Consider the following 15,878-nt stretch of genomic DNA (forward strand, 5'->3'; position numbering starts at 1 on the left):
GGACGGAACCGGATAGTGCTAAACGGATACGGACATGGATACGAAAACGGATTTCGACTATTCATTTACATCCCTAGGTTTGGGTTACATAATGAAGGGTGATATGGCCATTTTTTTATTTTTTGCTTCAACTAACAGTTTCAACTTAACGGACTGGGTTTATTTTGTAAGCCCCACCATAGTCCAGGGGAGGTACATGTAATTGGACCAAACCATAGGGGTGGTACATGTAATTTGCTCTAATTTTTATATCAATTTTGCCATTCTACCCTTGCATTGATTACAACAGTTCACTTGTAAAACAAATCTAAAAGATGGAGAGGAAAAAATTTGGATGGTGAAAATAAAAAGACATGCAAAATAGATGCTTTGACTGTCCCACCTTAAACTCTGTTCTATTCCAAAGGGGACAGTCATTATGGGACAGAGGGAGTAGGCATAATACTAAAACTCGGGTCTCAGTACCAACTCGGCCCTTGGAAAAACCGAGTCGAGTCGAGTCGAGATGTTGCCGAGTTGGTGCATTTTTTTTTCGATTCGAAGCCTTAACTCGGTGGGTTTTAGACCTAGTTTGGGTCTGAAACTTGGTATTCAGCCTATTTTAGGCTATTTAAACACAATGACACTATCAGATTTTGCAAAAACAAAGTTCAAATATGAGTTTCAATTCGGACCATAGATTGGTAGGCGATGACGTAATAAAATACCCTACTCCACACATAATTTAGTAATAGAAAGCAAGCAAAACATTCTATTAATAGCTAAACAACTTAAATAAGAATTAGAAATGTTAAAGTGATACATCAAACTGTTTAACAGTGTTACAACTATCATCACATAAAATGACTTTGAATCAAGTATTCAGTCCCCGCTAGTGTCACATAGTCTTCCCATGACATAGTGTTGCTGTAATGTTGCATATAGTGCTCCACATCAAGCATATAAGAGTTCTGTCGAGTTAGGTAAGTAAATACATAGTAGATGGGTCATTTCCATGGGTCAACCCGAGATCCGAGATCTCGGCGAGATATTGCACTTTTAGGTACCGTATGCCATTTCGTCTTGGTTTCTCAGAAAACTGAGAAACTTGCCGAGATCTCGCGAGTTCTTGAACTATGGGAGTAGGACTATAGAGTTGCAGTTTTCCTACTCAGTTTTTGAGTCCATTTATGCTCTTTCAGTCTATTAATAGTCAAGTAATTGTGCTTTGAGTTGTTCTAGGATTTAGCGAGTTCTAGTCATAGACTCATAGCAGGAGTCAGATTCTTAAGAGTCCTATATAAGCATATATACCCTGGAAGTAACCCTGCCCTCAAGCCATATAAGTGGATTGGAATAAAAGTAGAATTTCTAATGGTTTGATCGTTTATGAATTGTTAACTGTGGCCAAAGGTATTTTCTTTGATTTCTTATTTCTGTTTTCTCTTGAGTTGGTTCTTAGTTGTGGACCCAGTCTAGTCTTAAGTTGTAATTGCTTTTATATTTAATATATATAGATCCCCCGCCCACGGTTTGAACATTCTGCTCACAAATCAAAACATGGGCCATGTTCTCGTCTTCTATCATCTTCTCTTCTTCTCCTCAACTTCTCTTTTCTCTTCTCTTCTCTCTTTCTTATGTCCGGGTATTGATTCAGGTTCTGTTATTGTCACAATAAGCAAGTTAAACAGATTTTCTCGGCATATGTATTATTCTCCTTACTCTTCTTGAATGTTTTTACATTGATGCGCTTTAACATCAATTTTGTATCACTGAATAATCTCACTAGACTTCTCTATCATACAACCTGAGTTCACAATGTGGGAAACTTGCGGGAAACCTTCAATGTAATCACATCATAGTATCATACCAAAAAATGTTCCAACAAACTGGCCTAATCCAACATCAAGGATAAATTAAAAACCTCTTATTCACCAAAATGTCAGCATCATTGACTTATGCAACTATATGAAAGTAGACGCTTCTCTATATTACAAGCCAACAAACACTCTGCATCTCACTTATGTGGAATTGTGAATGACCAAATCATCTCTCACAAGATCAACTTGAAATTTTACAAATAAAAAAAAAAACTCATTTAGAGATGTACGAAACTTAACTTCTTCCACAATCCAGATTTATTTATTGACTTCTCAAACTGAAACAGCAAAGATGACACAACTAAACATCTGACCCAGGTCACTGTAACAAAATCAGCAAATGAGTAAATGACATCCATACTAAAAACCGAATTGCTATCCAGGAAAATAGAAATACATTTTTACAAGTGCCCTCTTCAAACCCTAGGTTACATGGATGTGCGTGCCAGAATCAGAATCCAACAAGAGTTAAGAGTTGTTACAGTAAATCTGTTAGGGAAGGGCCAGAACTGGTAAGATGGAGAATTAGTTCCAGTTGGAGGAAGAGAGAAAAAGGAGATACAGAGGGAAAGACAGTTTATTAGTGACCCACACAGTATCACTATTTATATATGTGAGTAAGAAATTACAAGTATGGCACTTACAATGCTGGATATTACAACTAAAGAAATAAACACGAAGTTCCATGTATACTCTAATACCCTTACATACTACTATTCTAACAAGAAGGATGTGGGATGTCAGACTAAATAACAGCATAACAGGTACACTTCAAGACCTCCTCTTCCTCAATGCTCCGTTGGAGATGGAGAAAATGGATAGATAATGTTCCCACACCTCTCCTGATCCTGCCGTTCTTTTTCTTCTTCATCTTTATATTCTTTTCTTTGTTAAAGGGACAAATGCCCCACCCCAAAGTCAATGGAACCCCCCCACCCTTTTTTTTAGGGGGGGGGGGGGAGGGGGGGGAGTGTTATGGATAGTAATTAACACACAAATCACCAGACATGGTTTAACTGTATATCTAGCTAAAAACATAAATCACTATGCATCGTTGAACTGCATATCTAAAATAGCTCAGGATGGGTGCTCTAATCAGAACAAGGCAATAGTCAGGTACTGGTATGTTGTACATCAAAGCACTTCCAGATTACCAGTCACTTCTGGCAGCTATATAATTTTTTTTGGGTGAATAAAAAATTCATTACCAAAGAGAAAGAGAAATACAGCAGCCCTCAAATTAGGAGGGAGGGGAGAAGAAAAAGAGGAAAATACAAAAAGGCAAAGACTCAGAGAGAGGAGTCAGAAACCCGACGAGAGATAGAGGTAAGCCCATGGTACAAAATTCCGCGATATATCGCCAATATAGCGTGAAATTTCGGTAATTTCGGTAGGGCCGAGACGAGATGTGAAGGCGAAACCAAAAAAGACAAAATTTCGACGATATTTCGTAACATTTCGACGATATACCGAAATATCGCCGAAATGTTACAAAAGACCTCACGTGACTCATTAAACCATGGTTATAAATACCATATTTCGCCAGCTAACAGTCGAAATATCGACCGAGAGCTGGGCAGAAGCTATTTTTGGCCAGCTACACTCGTTTCTTCTTTGAAACTATACCGTGGTCCACATATGTCCTTCAAACAGAGAGCAATGGACGTCGACTCCAGCGGGCCATGAGTGGGGTTGAGCCAGGAAGGCACAACAACTATTATTAGCACTTGTGAGTTGTGACTTGTGAGTCTTGTGAGTCTTGTCTCTTGTAAGTTGTAAGTTGTGATTTCACCGATTTGTGAAATTGTGAGTTGTGACTTTGTGTATTGCCTATTAAAGTATTGCCTATTGACCATTAAGTCATTGACTATTATGGAGATTATGAGAATATGATTTATGAATTATGTCTTATGAGTTTTAATTACTTTGTTTAATTTTCTTTTATGTCTTTAACTGCCTAATCAATGTGTATTTAACTATTTATATACATTAAGGTCGGTAACCGTATACTATCAATCAAGGGTGAAAGCCCAAAACACCACTTTGAGTTCATTTTTTTGCAATATGAAGGTTTAAATGTGTTTATTTAGCTTAAATAAGGGTGTCCATGAAGTATCACGCCTAGATATGGCCAAAAACCCACCGAGATGGACTCCCAAAATATTACAGAAAAAAATGCAATATTTCGGCGAAATTTCGCCATATTTCGGATATCTCGGTAGGCCCGAGATACCGATATATCGCGAAATTTAATACCTTGGGTAAGCCCCCAGAATACAACAATGAGTCTGTTCCTTGGGGTATCAATACAAGTGGAGGGGGACGAGCTAAGTTTAGTTTTAATCTCAAAGAAAATGGAATCCCAAATCTGCTAAAGTGAGCGGGATTTGGTCGTCCATTTCCTGAGGTTGCATTCCATCCAAATATGATTGATGACAACACAAAAAGCCAGCTTTCCGACCATGTCACAAAGGGAGTGGCCACCATAAGTCATATCAGCCCAAACCCATTCTCTGTCAAAAAGAAGAATCCTACGGTTTCTTGGCCAGCATTTAGCGAGGATGCTTTTCCATATAGAGGAAGAGAAAGGACAAGCAAAGAAGAGATGATTTGAGTCCTCGACCGCATTCCAACAAAGATCACAGCTTGGGGAGACCGCAATATGCCGGTGCCGAAGAAAGGCCTGCGTTGGAAGACAATCTGAAAAAACTCTCCATGTTGTAAAGCAATGGCGGGGGATGTGGTACTTGAACCAGACCAGATTCCTCCAAGGGGCAGAGGGTTGCGAGAGCGGATATGATCCCAAGCGGCTTTGGAACTGAAGGAGCCCGAAGAGTTCGGCGGCCAAGTAACACAATCACCTCTATTATGGGGTCTCCTAGAGATAGGAGGCAATATATTCCAAATGTTATTGAGCGCAGGGCTGGAGGAGGACGGGGGAGACCAGCCACTCGGATCAAGAATATCAGCCACCAAAGATGTACGAGAGAGACCAGAGCCATAGATAATTCTAAAGCTGACTTGATGAAGAAGAATTCCCAAAGGGTGCCAGTGATCAAGCCAAAGCAAGGTGGGTGCTCCATCGCCAATGCAAGATTGGATAGCTCCTTGAACAGAAGAGCGATTAGATAGGATCTTGCGCCAAACCCAAGAAGCATCTGAAGAGGCTGAGACTGTCCAAACCCAAGAAGCAGCTATATAATTGCTTCTATTTATAATAGAATATAAACAAAACGCCTACTTCTAATTTCACCATAGTTATCAAGGTGGCAAGGCGACCACGGCGTTTGAGGGCCTTTCTAAGCGCCTTGGCGATAGGGCCGCCACAAGGCGTCGCCTTGGCGAACAAGGCGTTCTAGTATTCTTTTTCTTATATAACCATTTTATTTGGTACAAATAGCATATTAAAACAATAGGACAATGGGACATGGAGGGAGATTCTAGAGTCCTCGACTAAGGAATCGCCGATGGGGGTGGAGGCTGGAGGAGCAGCAGCAGCAGCATAAGAAAAAAAAAACGAAAAATCAAGGGGACAATGGGACATGGAGGCGCAGCAGAAGAATAAGAAAAGTAGAAGAGAAGAATAAGAAGAGTAGAAGGTTACTTACCTTGCTGGAAATGTGGTAGTCGGAGGAAGCTCCGTCGGAATCAAAGCAGCTGGCAAGAGAAGACCAATACCGGAATTGATGGAGACTTGGAGTTGTTCCTTCACCGCAGGTTTTTTCTCCCAAACCCAAATAACGAAGATGAAAAGTCGAGGGTTTCAGTTTTGGACTTTAGTTGAAAAAGAAGAAGAAAAAATCTTTTATACCCTTGATAACATGTATCTCAGTTTAGATAATACATACACCAGGCAATGAAAAGTTAGTAAATAGAATAAAACAATAAAAATAAATAAATGGGGTTTTTATAGTATTGATCCAATGTATCTCAGTGTAGATACTCCATATACACTTTCAAATAATAAGTTAGGAAATAGAATAAAAAAGTAAATACATAAAATAAATTTAACAACAAAAAGCGACCGCCTTGGTCACAAGGCGTCCTAAGACCAAGGCGGTCGCCTTTCTTACATACCATAGTTGTCACGGCGTCACGGCGATCCAAGTCGGTGGAGGGGTGTCACGTCGATATATCGACATGTCGCCCACCATGGCGTTGCCATGGCGAGCATATCGACCATGTTTTATTTTTTATTTTCTCTATTTTTAATGTTTTAATAGATGTATACTCGAGCCATGTTTTATTTTTTCTCTATTGTTTCTCAAGTTTTAAGAAGAAAATTCAGAAATCGAAGAAGAAATCGAAGAGGGAAAGAAGAAATCGAAAGAAATCGAAGAGGGAAAGAAGACAGGAAGAAGAAATCGAAGAAGAAATCGAAGAGGGAAAGAAGAAATCGAAAGAAATCAAAGAGGAAAAGAAGAAATCGAAGAGGGAAGAAGAAATCGAAGAGGGAAAAAGAGACAGGAAAAAGAAATCAAAGAGGGACGCCATGGCGTAGGTCGCCATGCAACCTTCTCCAGCGCCAGGACGCCATGGCGACGCCATGACAACTATGTTACATATCATAAGGCGCTCCACCGCCTTGCTCCCATATTTCCGCCTGGACGCCATGGCATCACCTTGATAACTATGAATTTCACAACCTGGTTATTTATGCTACTTTGAGCATTTGCTGGAGAAAGTTCAAGGGCTACACACTGAGATTGCCACTGGATACAGTATTACACAATATTTATCTAAAATACATCCCTATAGAATCTAAAGTGCAAATGCATATGATGTATGGATCAGAGGAGCAGAAGTTTAAATGTCACCTCCTAAATAAAGCAGTGAAGTTAAAGAGACAATTAGAAGATAGCTAACCTCTTTGACTACCGGTGCCAGAGGAAACTTCATCCATAGAAACGCCAGAACAAATAGACTGTGCCAAAAGCTGAATGCCTCTAAACCTAGTCAGCACCTGAACAGAATTTTCACTTTGTGTACTCTGGACAACTTGGAGCAACAATGACAAAATAAATCCATTGGAAGATTCAAGCTCCTTATATAAACCAGAGATCGAATCTCCTCTGCAGATATAAGATCTTCGACCACGTGCAGCAATTTCTGTTGATATGAGGGAATACCTAAGGGTATCCCAGAGAACCATAGAATGGCTTAGCCTCCCCGACGCTGCAAACTTCTCATGTGTATCTGCAAAGTACAATTTAGAAAGTGTACGAAAGACAGGTTCAAAAGTATGTCTCATTCTCTTGTTACGCTGCAAAGAGAAGGCTTTCAGAAGCCCACCATTCCCAACCATATTAGCAGTACTTTGAAGGAGAGCTAGGGCATGGCGAAGACGAAGCACAGTAACTTCTGAATTTGACATGCTTGAAGAACCAAAAGTTAGAGTTGAACAAAGGTCTGCAGGCATTATCTGTTTCCTAACATTACCAGACCAATCAGGGAAAGCAGGCAGGGCTGAATTTGCAAGCCTGCGGCACACTGGACAAAGGAACTCCCCCTGAAAAGAAAATAGAAGATGACAAATAGGATAGGCAATTGTATTTCACTTACTACCAGGAATAATCAAGTGATAAAAAATTGAACCCAAAAACAGAGGAGAAAATTCACCTGATCTGGGTCCACGATGTGACCTCCTTCAAAAACAATTCTCCTAGTATATCTGCATAAACAGTAAAAACTATAATCAACAGACCTCACACCCCATATGAATACAATATACTAGAATTTTTATAAACAACATCTACATTTATATAAATGGATCTTTCTTTGTCAGCTAAAAGAAAGTAAAAAACATATGAGAAACAATCACTTGATCATTAACAAAATTTTGCCCTTACAAATTTCATAATTCATAAGATTTTTGGATATTTAAATGTCTGTCTAAACATCTAAAGAATATGCCATTCTATATGGTTACTAAACAAGGCCTTAAACCATACCAACCAGCCGATTGGACCAATTAACCAGAAAGCCAATCCCTTTGAAAGAAGATAGGTTCATCCATGAAAATTTCCCAAAACCAAGATAACTGAACATCCAGACAGTTTTGCTTGGACTTAAAGAACACATCATGAAGAGACCCTATTGGTCTCCTAAAAAACTTTAAGAAAATATATATATTCAATCTCTAAATGAGAATGAATGGGCCCCACCTTTATGACTGCCAGCTTTAACTCCCTAGACAGGAAAAAAGACAAGGATTGTGTCAGTTGGGAAAACAGCATAAACCATGTTGCCGAACCAATATCAACACAAATCCAGGAATTTGTTCAAGTCTGTCTTGGATGCCACTTGAAAGATTGATGCGAATAAACGAACTTTTGTTCTACGCCTCTGAGCAATATGTCGTTGTCTAGTTCTCATTACTGGTAAAAATTAAATGTTAATGAATAACTAATTTGATGTTCCTAGCAAATACATGGGTACAAGAAAAGTTAACATAATTACTGTGCTGGAGGGGACAACAAGGGACCACACTAAGCCCTACTAAAGCCGCAGGCCCGCAATACTGAGAAGACGGTTACAACCACTTATCCCAAACGCCCAAGCTGTCAAGTAAGGGCAACAACAATGTATATCAACAACCCCCCCCCCCCCCGCACGTGCAGGACTGTACACACACGGGCCTGCACGTGACACACACTCATGCGGAAACACCATCACGTAGCACCGAGGGAAGAATGTGTTGGGAAACCCCCTTGGCCTCCCTGCTCTGATACCAAGTTACAACTGCTTATCCCAAAAGCTTGATAGCAAGTACAGGCACAACCACTGCACTAAAACCTTAAGGTGATAGTGAGCGCACAACTAATACTACTTAAAGCACTACCCTATCAGCCTGTGGAGCCTACCTTGGTCAAGCTTTTGGGATCAGCGGTTGTAACATGGTATCAGAGCAGGGAGGCCGAGTGTTCAATCCTTGGGAAGTGAAAAGAGTTCCCCTACACATTCTCCCCTTGGTGCTACATGATGGTATTTCAGCGCAAGTGTGTGTCATGTGCAGGGCTGTGTGTATACAGGCCTCCAGATGCAGAGGATGTTGATATACATTGTTGTATCCCTTATTTAATAACTCAAGCTTTTGAGATAAGCAGTTATACACACGGCCTTCCACATGACATGCACTCAAGCAGAACCACCATCACATGGCACTGAAGGGAGAATGTGTCGGAGAACCCCGTTGCACTTCCCGACAAGGTTCAAAATCCAGGGATCGGTCAAGGGCATGGAACAAGAACTCGACGAGATCTCGCTAAAAACTTGTTTTCCAACAAATCCAAGATTGTTTACATCTGATTTACATTGAAGGAGTTAGGTTTCAGTCAAACTTAATTTGGTGTGCGTGAATGCTGTCAAAATCGCAATGAATGAAAATATTTTTTAGACATCAAAACAAATGAATGTTTTACTGCACTTTTGGTTTAGCAATGTTTTGTCATATTAAGATTTATGGAATTTATAGATTTGAGAAAAACCCCCCAGCATTTAAAAGTTAAAAATTGCACCTACCACCGAAAACTTCAGTTTTTTGGTCTTGAACTGGGGGGTTGACTTTTTATCCTTATGGAATTTTATTTTTTAACTATTTTTATTGGATTCAAATAAGGGGGTATTTGCTTATTTATGAATAATATCTTAGGTAAATGTTATTTCATTTACTTAAATGATATTAGGCATAAATAAGTGTTTGTCTTGGTTTCTGGCATAAATAACTGTTTGTCCTACTTTCCCACTAAGTCAAACTCCTATTTGGACTTTGATTTTGGAAAATCTGATAGTGCCATTGTGTTTAAATAGCCCAAAATAGGCTGTATACCAAGTTTCATGACCAAACTAGGTCAAAAACCCACCGAAACCATCAAAGGAGTTCAAAAACAAAAAAGTGCACTTACTCGCTAAGATCTCGGCCCAACTCGATTTATTGGCTGGGCGAAACCAGTAGCGAAACCGAGTACTCGAACCGTGATTATATTATAAATAAAGTCTGGCCTCTGTCATCATTTCCCAAATCATACCATGGTATCAGAGCAAGGATCCACCTTAGGATCCAAAACCTAATACCGAAGTGCAGCCTCCCTCTTAGAATCGTCCCTCTCTCCTCTTGGTACCTTAGTTAAAGTCTTTCCTAGTTTAGTTCAGCATTGTAATCCGAATAATTTCTTTGTGATGCTTGTGTTTTTGCCAAGCAAACTTGTCATGTTTATCCTATTTCTCATAGTAAAAGTCCTACTCCTTTTCCTTTAATATATTCAGATGTGTAGGCCCCTGCCCATTGTCTTTCTATTTCAGTTATCATCATAGTTGTCTAGGCATCACTTAGGCGTCCAGGTGCCTTGGATACCTTGGTCGCCTAGTTGGTGTCGCTTGATTTTGGACCCTCTCCAACGCCTTGGGTTGCCTAGACGCCGTGACAACTATGGTTATCGTTGGTTTGTCACTTTATTGACTGCCATATTCATAGTACTTGGGTCTACTTACTACACCATAAAAATGAAGTTTCCGCAGTTTTCAATTGTTTCACAGTATGGTTCAAACCTAATTTGATGCTAAGATTAAAATCCTTTACACTGATAATGGAAAGGAATTTATGGAAGGACCCTTCCAATAGTATCTTGCTGATCAGGGCATCCATCAAACAAGTTGTGTTGATACCCTGCTCAGAATGGTGTTGCCGAATGCAAGAATGGCATCTGTTGGAAGTCGCATGGTCCCTCATGTTTGCTATGCATGTCCCTACTCGATTTTAGAGTGAGGCTGTTCTCACTGCTGCTTACCTTATTAATAGGATGCCTACCCGAGTTCTGAAATCTCATTGTCCTCTTGATATGCTTTTACACGACTCCTTCATTATTCCTCCAAAAACCTTTGGCTGTTTTTGCTTTGCCAGAAATCATCACCTTTTTGGGAAATTTGATCCACGGGATCTCAACTGTATTTTCATTAGCTATTCTGTTACCTAGAAAGGTTATAAGTGTTAACATCCTCCTCCTCGCCGTGCTTTGGTAACCATGGATGTTGTTTTTTATGAGTCCAAAGGCTATTATTCTTTATTGACACTACTTCAGGGGGAGAGCGTTAACCATGGGGAAGATATGCCGCTTGTTGCTCCTGTTGATGTTGCTCCTCTTAATGTTCCTCTTGATAGTCCAATCTTTCAAGCTGAGGATAAGGCTGATGATACTGCTGCTGTGGAAAATGATACTGTGGTTGAGAAGGAGAATCTTCCTGTTCAGGGGAAGACTAGACCACTACAGGTGTAAGTTTGTTCACCTATTCGTCCTCGAAGAAAGCAAGTAGATATCATCATCATTGTGTCATGCCAACCACCAGCCTCTAATCCAGGTTCCACTCCACCTTCTAGTAACCTCTTTCCTCCTAGTGATACTGATTCTTCTCTTTACTTACCTATTGTTGTTCGAAAAGGAATCAGGCCTTGCACTCAACATCCTATTTGTAACGTTGTTTTATACAATTCTCTTTCACCTTCCTACTATGCTTTTGTCTCTTCCTTGTCTTCTGTTTCCCTTCCTCAGAATTGGCAGGAGGCACTAGCAAATTCTCGATGCAAAATGTTATGCTTGAAGAGATGAGGGCACTTGGGAAGAATGACACTTGGGAGCTGGTTTCTCTTCCTCCAACAAAGAAACTTGTGGGGTGTAAGTGGGTTTTCATAGTTAAACAGAAGGTGGATGGAACAACGGACAGGTAAACAATTTGCTGCCAAAGGCTTCACCCAGACTTGGGGGATAGATTACCAGGAGATTTTTGCTCCGGTTGTGAAGATGAATACTATCAGAGTGCGGTCAACTTTGAATGGGAACTGCAACAATTGGATGTTAAGAATGCATTTCTTCATGGTGAGCTTGAGGAGGAAGTCTACATTGAGATTCCCCCTGGTTTTTCTTCCAAGGAAACTCAAAGAAAAGTTTGCACATTGAAACGGACATTGTATGGGCTGAAGCAATCACATAGGGCTTGGTTTGGTCGTTTCCACAAAGCTATCGTCTCAGTTGAATATAGACAAAGCAATGATGATCATACACTGTTCATCAAGAAATTAGGTGATCACATTACTATTCTTATTGTATGTGACGATGACATTGTTGTCACTGGAAGTGATCCTACTAAAATATCTCGCTTGAAGGCCTATTTGGGAAAAGAATTTGAGATTAAGGATTTGGGAAAGCTTCAGTATTTCCTCGGTATTGAGGTTGCTCGCTCCACATGAGGTATCTTCCTGTCCCAACGGAAGTATACCCTTGATCTCTTATTAGATACCGGGATGTTACGCTGCGAACCTACAAATATAACTCTTGAGGCTGATGCTCATCTCAAGAGTAAGGACGGTGAACCATTTGATAAAGGCCGATATCAGAGATAGGTTGGGAGATTGATATACCTTCCACGTACTCGGCCAGACATTTCTTATGCTATGAGTTTGATCAGCCAATACATGCATGACCCCTATCCTACACATTTAGAAGTTGTGTTTCGGATCCTTCGATATCTGAAGTCAGCTCTAGGGAAAGGTGTGCTCTTTTCTTCCCATGGTCACATGCATGTAGAAGTTTTTACAAATGCAAATTGGGCTGGTTCTTCCGATGATCGCAAGTCTACATCTGGTTATTGTACACTTGTTGGTGGCAATCTTGTCACTTGGCAGAGCAAGAAGCAAGCTGTGGTTGCTTGATCTAGTTCTGAGGCAGAGTTTCGTGCTATGGTCCATGAAATTTGTGAACTGTTGTGGCTTCAGAGTCTTCTCCAGGATCTCAGTGTCGTAGTTCAACTGCCTATGATGCTATATTGTCATAGTAAATCAGCCATTAGTATCGCTCATAATCCTATTCCGCATGATAGGACGAAGCATGTGGAGATTGACCGTCATTTTATCAAAGAAAAGTTTGAGCAGGGTGTTATTTGCGTTCCTGTTGTTAAGTTTGGTGATCAGTTAGCTGATGTTTTCACCAAAGGTCTGAGTAGTTGAGTTTTCATCCAATTGTGTGCAAGTTGGGCATGTTTGATATCTTCGCACCAACTTGAGAGGGAGTGTTGTAATGTAGGTATAAGGATAGAATTGTCCTAAGGGCATTACTGTACTTGTACTCATTTTATTTTATTATAAATAAAGCTTGGCCTCTGCCACATTGACAAGCCATCATTCCCTAAATCACAACAATTACAATCATAAAGAAACTTAGGCTTCAAACATCATGCAACAATGAACAGAATCAATAGTTAAATATCCATACAAAAAAACAAAAAAAAACAGAGCATAAACAAGACAGAGTCTCCATACGGGCGAGAAAACAGCATGTAGGTTAGAGGTTGCAACAGCTTACAACCAAGCGTCTCACACTGAGGTTGTATGTCTTTGAGAGAGGACCTCTCGGCGACATAGGGAGACCTGGTATGCAACTCAACAAATCTCAGATCAGAGAGAGAAACCAGGCTGTTTTGAGACCTATTGGTAATGCTACTCATCCCAAATCCTCCATCGATTTGACACTGACAGCTTTTAACTCCATCTCCGGTTGTTTCTGGTGAAGTTCTTGAATCCAAAATAGAACCTTTCATGTTGTTGCAGACTTTGGACCCCTCTGTAACTCTAGGGCTCAAAGGCTTGAAAGAAGATGGAAACTTCCTCTAATTGACTCTCTAACCAGTTGTGCTCTGATACCAATTTTCAAATCCAGTTGTTCTGGAATACTTGAAACTCCAAGTCACAAGAGGGAAGAAGAAGAAAAAGGAAGATAGAAAGAACCAGTTAATGCAGACCAAGGTGGTGAACTGCTAATGGTCGGCTTCACAGAGAGAGCAATAGAAGAATTAGAGTTGCAAGGATAAAGAAGAAATCTCATTAGAAGAAGAGGGGGGGGGAAGAAGAGTGCACACTGTCACGGCCCTAGATCTTACTAAGCAACCGCGCCGGCACTTAGCACTCACTCTAGCACTAAGTCAGCCTTTCACCAACTCTAGCAAGGGACTTGAGAAGAGAACTTAGAGAACACTAGAGACTTTGAAAGAATGCACTTGAATTGCTTGAAAGCTTTTAGTACAAGACTTGATAGCTTGCTTGCTTGATTCATCGAGTGGTTGGTTGGTTGATTGGTTGTGCCTTAGCCAAATGAGGCCACCTCTATTTATAGGCACCCCAACTTACAACGTATGGTTAGGATTTGTACAAGTGTTCTCCATCCAATGGTGGAGAACTTTCTAGCCTAAGGAACTAGAATTTTCCCACCTCCTTTGTGGAGGATTCTAGCTCTTTGGAGAACTCTAGAATTGTCCTCCTTCCTTAGATATTTACAAAGCTTTTCTAGAAGCTTCTCTAGAAACTTCCTTGACCATCTTTGTTTCTAGAGGTTCTAGAACATATCTAGATTCTCTTCTAGTGTAGAGAGTTCTAGGCCATGGACTAGGTCTTAGCCCAATGTCTAAGTCCATGGGCTTGCAAGTTAGGCCCGTGGGCCTTTGTTGGCGGGCCGTGACACTCTCCCCCCCTGAGTTGGCGACGCCCTCGTCGCAACCTTCTTGGAGAACTTCGTATATGGCCTACATGAACGCTGTATAGCCTCCTCCCGTGTGAAGTAACAACGTCCATTGTGCCACAACTTGAGTCTTCCATGTCTCTCCTCGTATGGGCCAGTGTGTTGGCGAGCCTTCTCCTTAGACACCTCCTTTAGGGACTTGTCGAGCACTAACTCCCCGTCTTTGAAGCTTGTCGGTCGCCTTCTTTTGCTAGCCCTCCTCTTTCTCTTCTTCTTGGTCTTATCTTTGCAAGACCGGGCCACATCCACCTTCCCCTTAGGTGGTGATTGTTTGTGGATCCCTGATGGCCTGATGTCCTTACATCCATCAAGAGTCTTCTTAGTAGGCCTTGCTTCTGCATCTACAAGGCCGCCTTCCTTAGCTCCAACCGATACGTCGAGAGTGGAGTCTTGGAGCTTCTTTCCCTCTTTCTCGAGTCGAATCGCGGTCAAGAGCTTGGCACCCTCCTTAGTCCCTGACACCGTGGGGACCATGCATGGAGCACCTTCCTCCATGATGCACACCGTGTTGATGAATGGCATGGGTATAGCCTTAACCCTTCTAAGAAAATCCATGCCAAGCACCACTAGATAGTCGTCCATGGGCACCACCGACAGATCCAAGGTGCCGCTCCACGTCCCCATCCGCATCTCGACCCCTCGAGCTATGCCTTGTATGGGACGAGCTTGGGAGTTAACCGCCTTAAGCCATCCTCCCTCCTTGGAGACCTTTAGTCCAAGCCTCTTTGCCTCCTCCGTTGAGACAAAGTTGTGGGTAGCACCTGTGTCGACCATGACACGTGTAGGCTTCCCGTTCATCTGCGCCTCCACGTACATCAACCCCTTCTGTGGAGTAGTGACCTTGACCTCCGTCTTGGCCTTGATAGCACCAAGCTGCATTAGGGAACCCATACGAATCGGCTCTTCTTCTTGACTCTTCTCCTCGAGTAGAGCACTTAAGGCCTTCCTCTTTGGGCAGTCCCTAGCCCAATGTGGCCCATCACACAAGAAGCACTTGTCCCTTGGAGTGAACTTATCCTTCTTGTCAAACTTGGCCTTACCCTCCTTGCTTGTGGTAGCCTTACTACTTCCTTCCTTGGGAGGGTATTTCTTGGGACCTTTCTCTCCCCCACCATTTCCTCCATTGCTCTTCTTGGCCTTAGCAGTATCTTCTCTCCTGAACTCCACCAATGACTCCGCTGCTGCTATGGCCGAAGCAAGATCTTGCACGCCTCGGCGTTGTAGTTCTTGCGCGGCCCAACCTTGGAGACCATCCATGAAGTTGAAGAGAAGTTCTTCATCGGTCATACTAGGGACCTCGAGCATAAGTGTTGAGAATTCCTTGACATAATCCCTAATAGACCCAGTGTGTTTCAGCCTTTTAAGGCTCTTTCTAGCCAAGTAAGCAGCATTTTCTGGGTAGAACTGCTTCTTTAATTCCTTCTTGAACTCATCCCAGGAGTCTATTGTGCACGTACCT

General features: G+C 41.5%; 1 protein-coding gene across 1 annotated transcript in view; it reads right to left on the reverse strand.

Moving 5' to 3' along the window:
- The window catches only part of LOC122660555 (E3 ubiquitin-protein ligase PRT6-like), a 79,115-nt gene that overhangs the window by 22,884 nt on the left and 40,353 nt on the right, over positions 1-15,878 (reverse strand). Inside the window, exons 11-12 of the mRNA XM_043855920.1 lie at positions 7,479-7,530; positions 6,726-7,368 (exon numbers count right to left, since the gene is read on the reverse strand). Of these exons, the coding sequence (XP_043711855.1) occupies positions 6,726-7,368; positions 7,479-7,530 (695 nt within the window). The remainder of the gene's footprint in view (positions 1-6,725; positions 7,369-7,478; positions 7,531-15,878) is intronic.

Source organism: Telopea speciosissima, chromosome 1 (assembly GCF_018873765.1).
Source record: "Telopea speciosissima isolate NSW1024214 ecotype Mountain lineage chromosome 1, Tspe_v1, whole genome shotgun sequence".
NCBI lineage: Eukaryota > Viridiplantae > Streptophyta > Magnoliopsida > Proteales > Proteaceae > Telopea > Telopea speciosissima.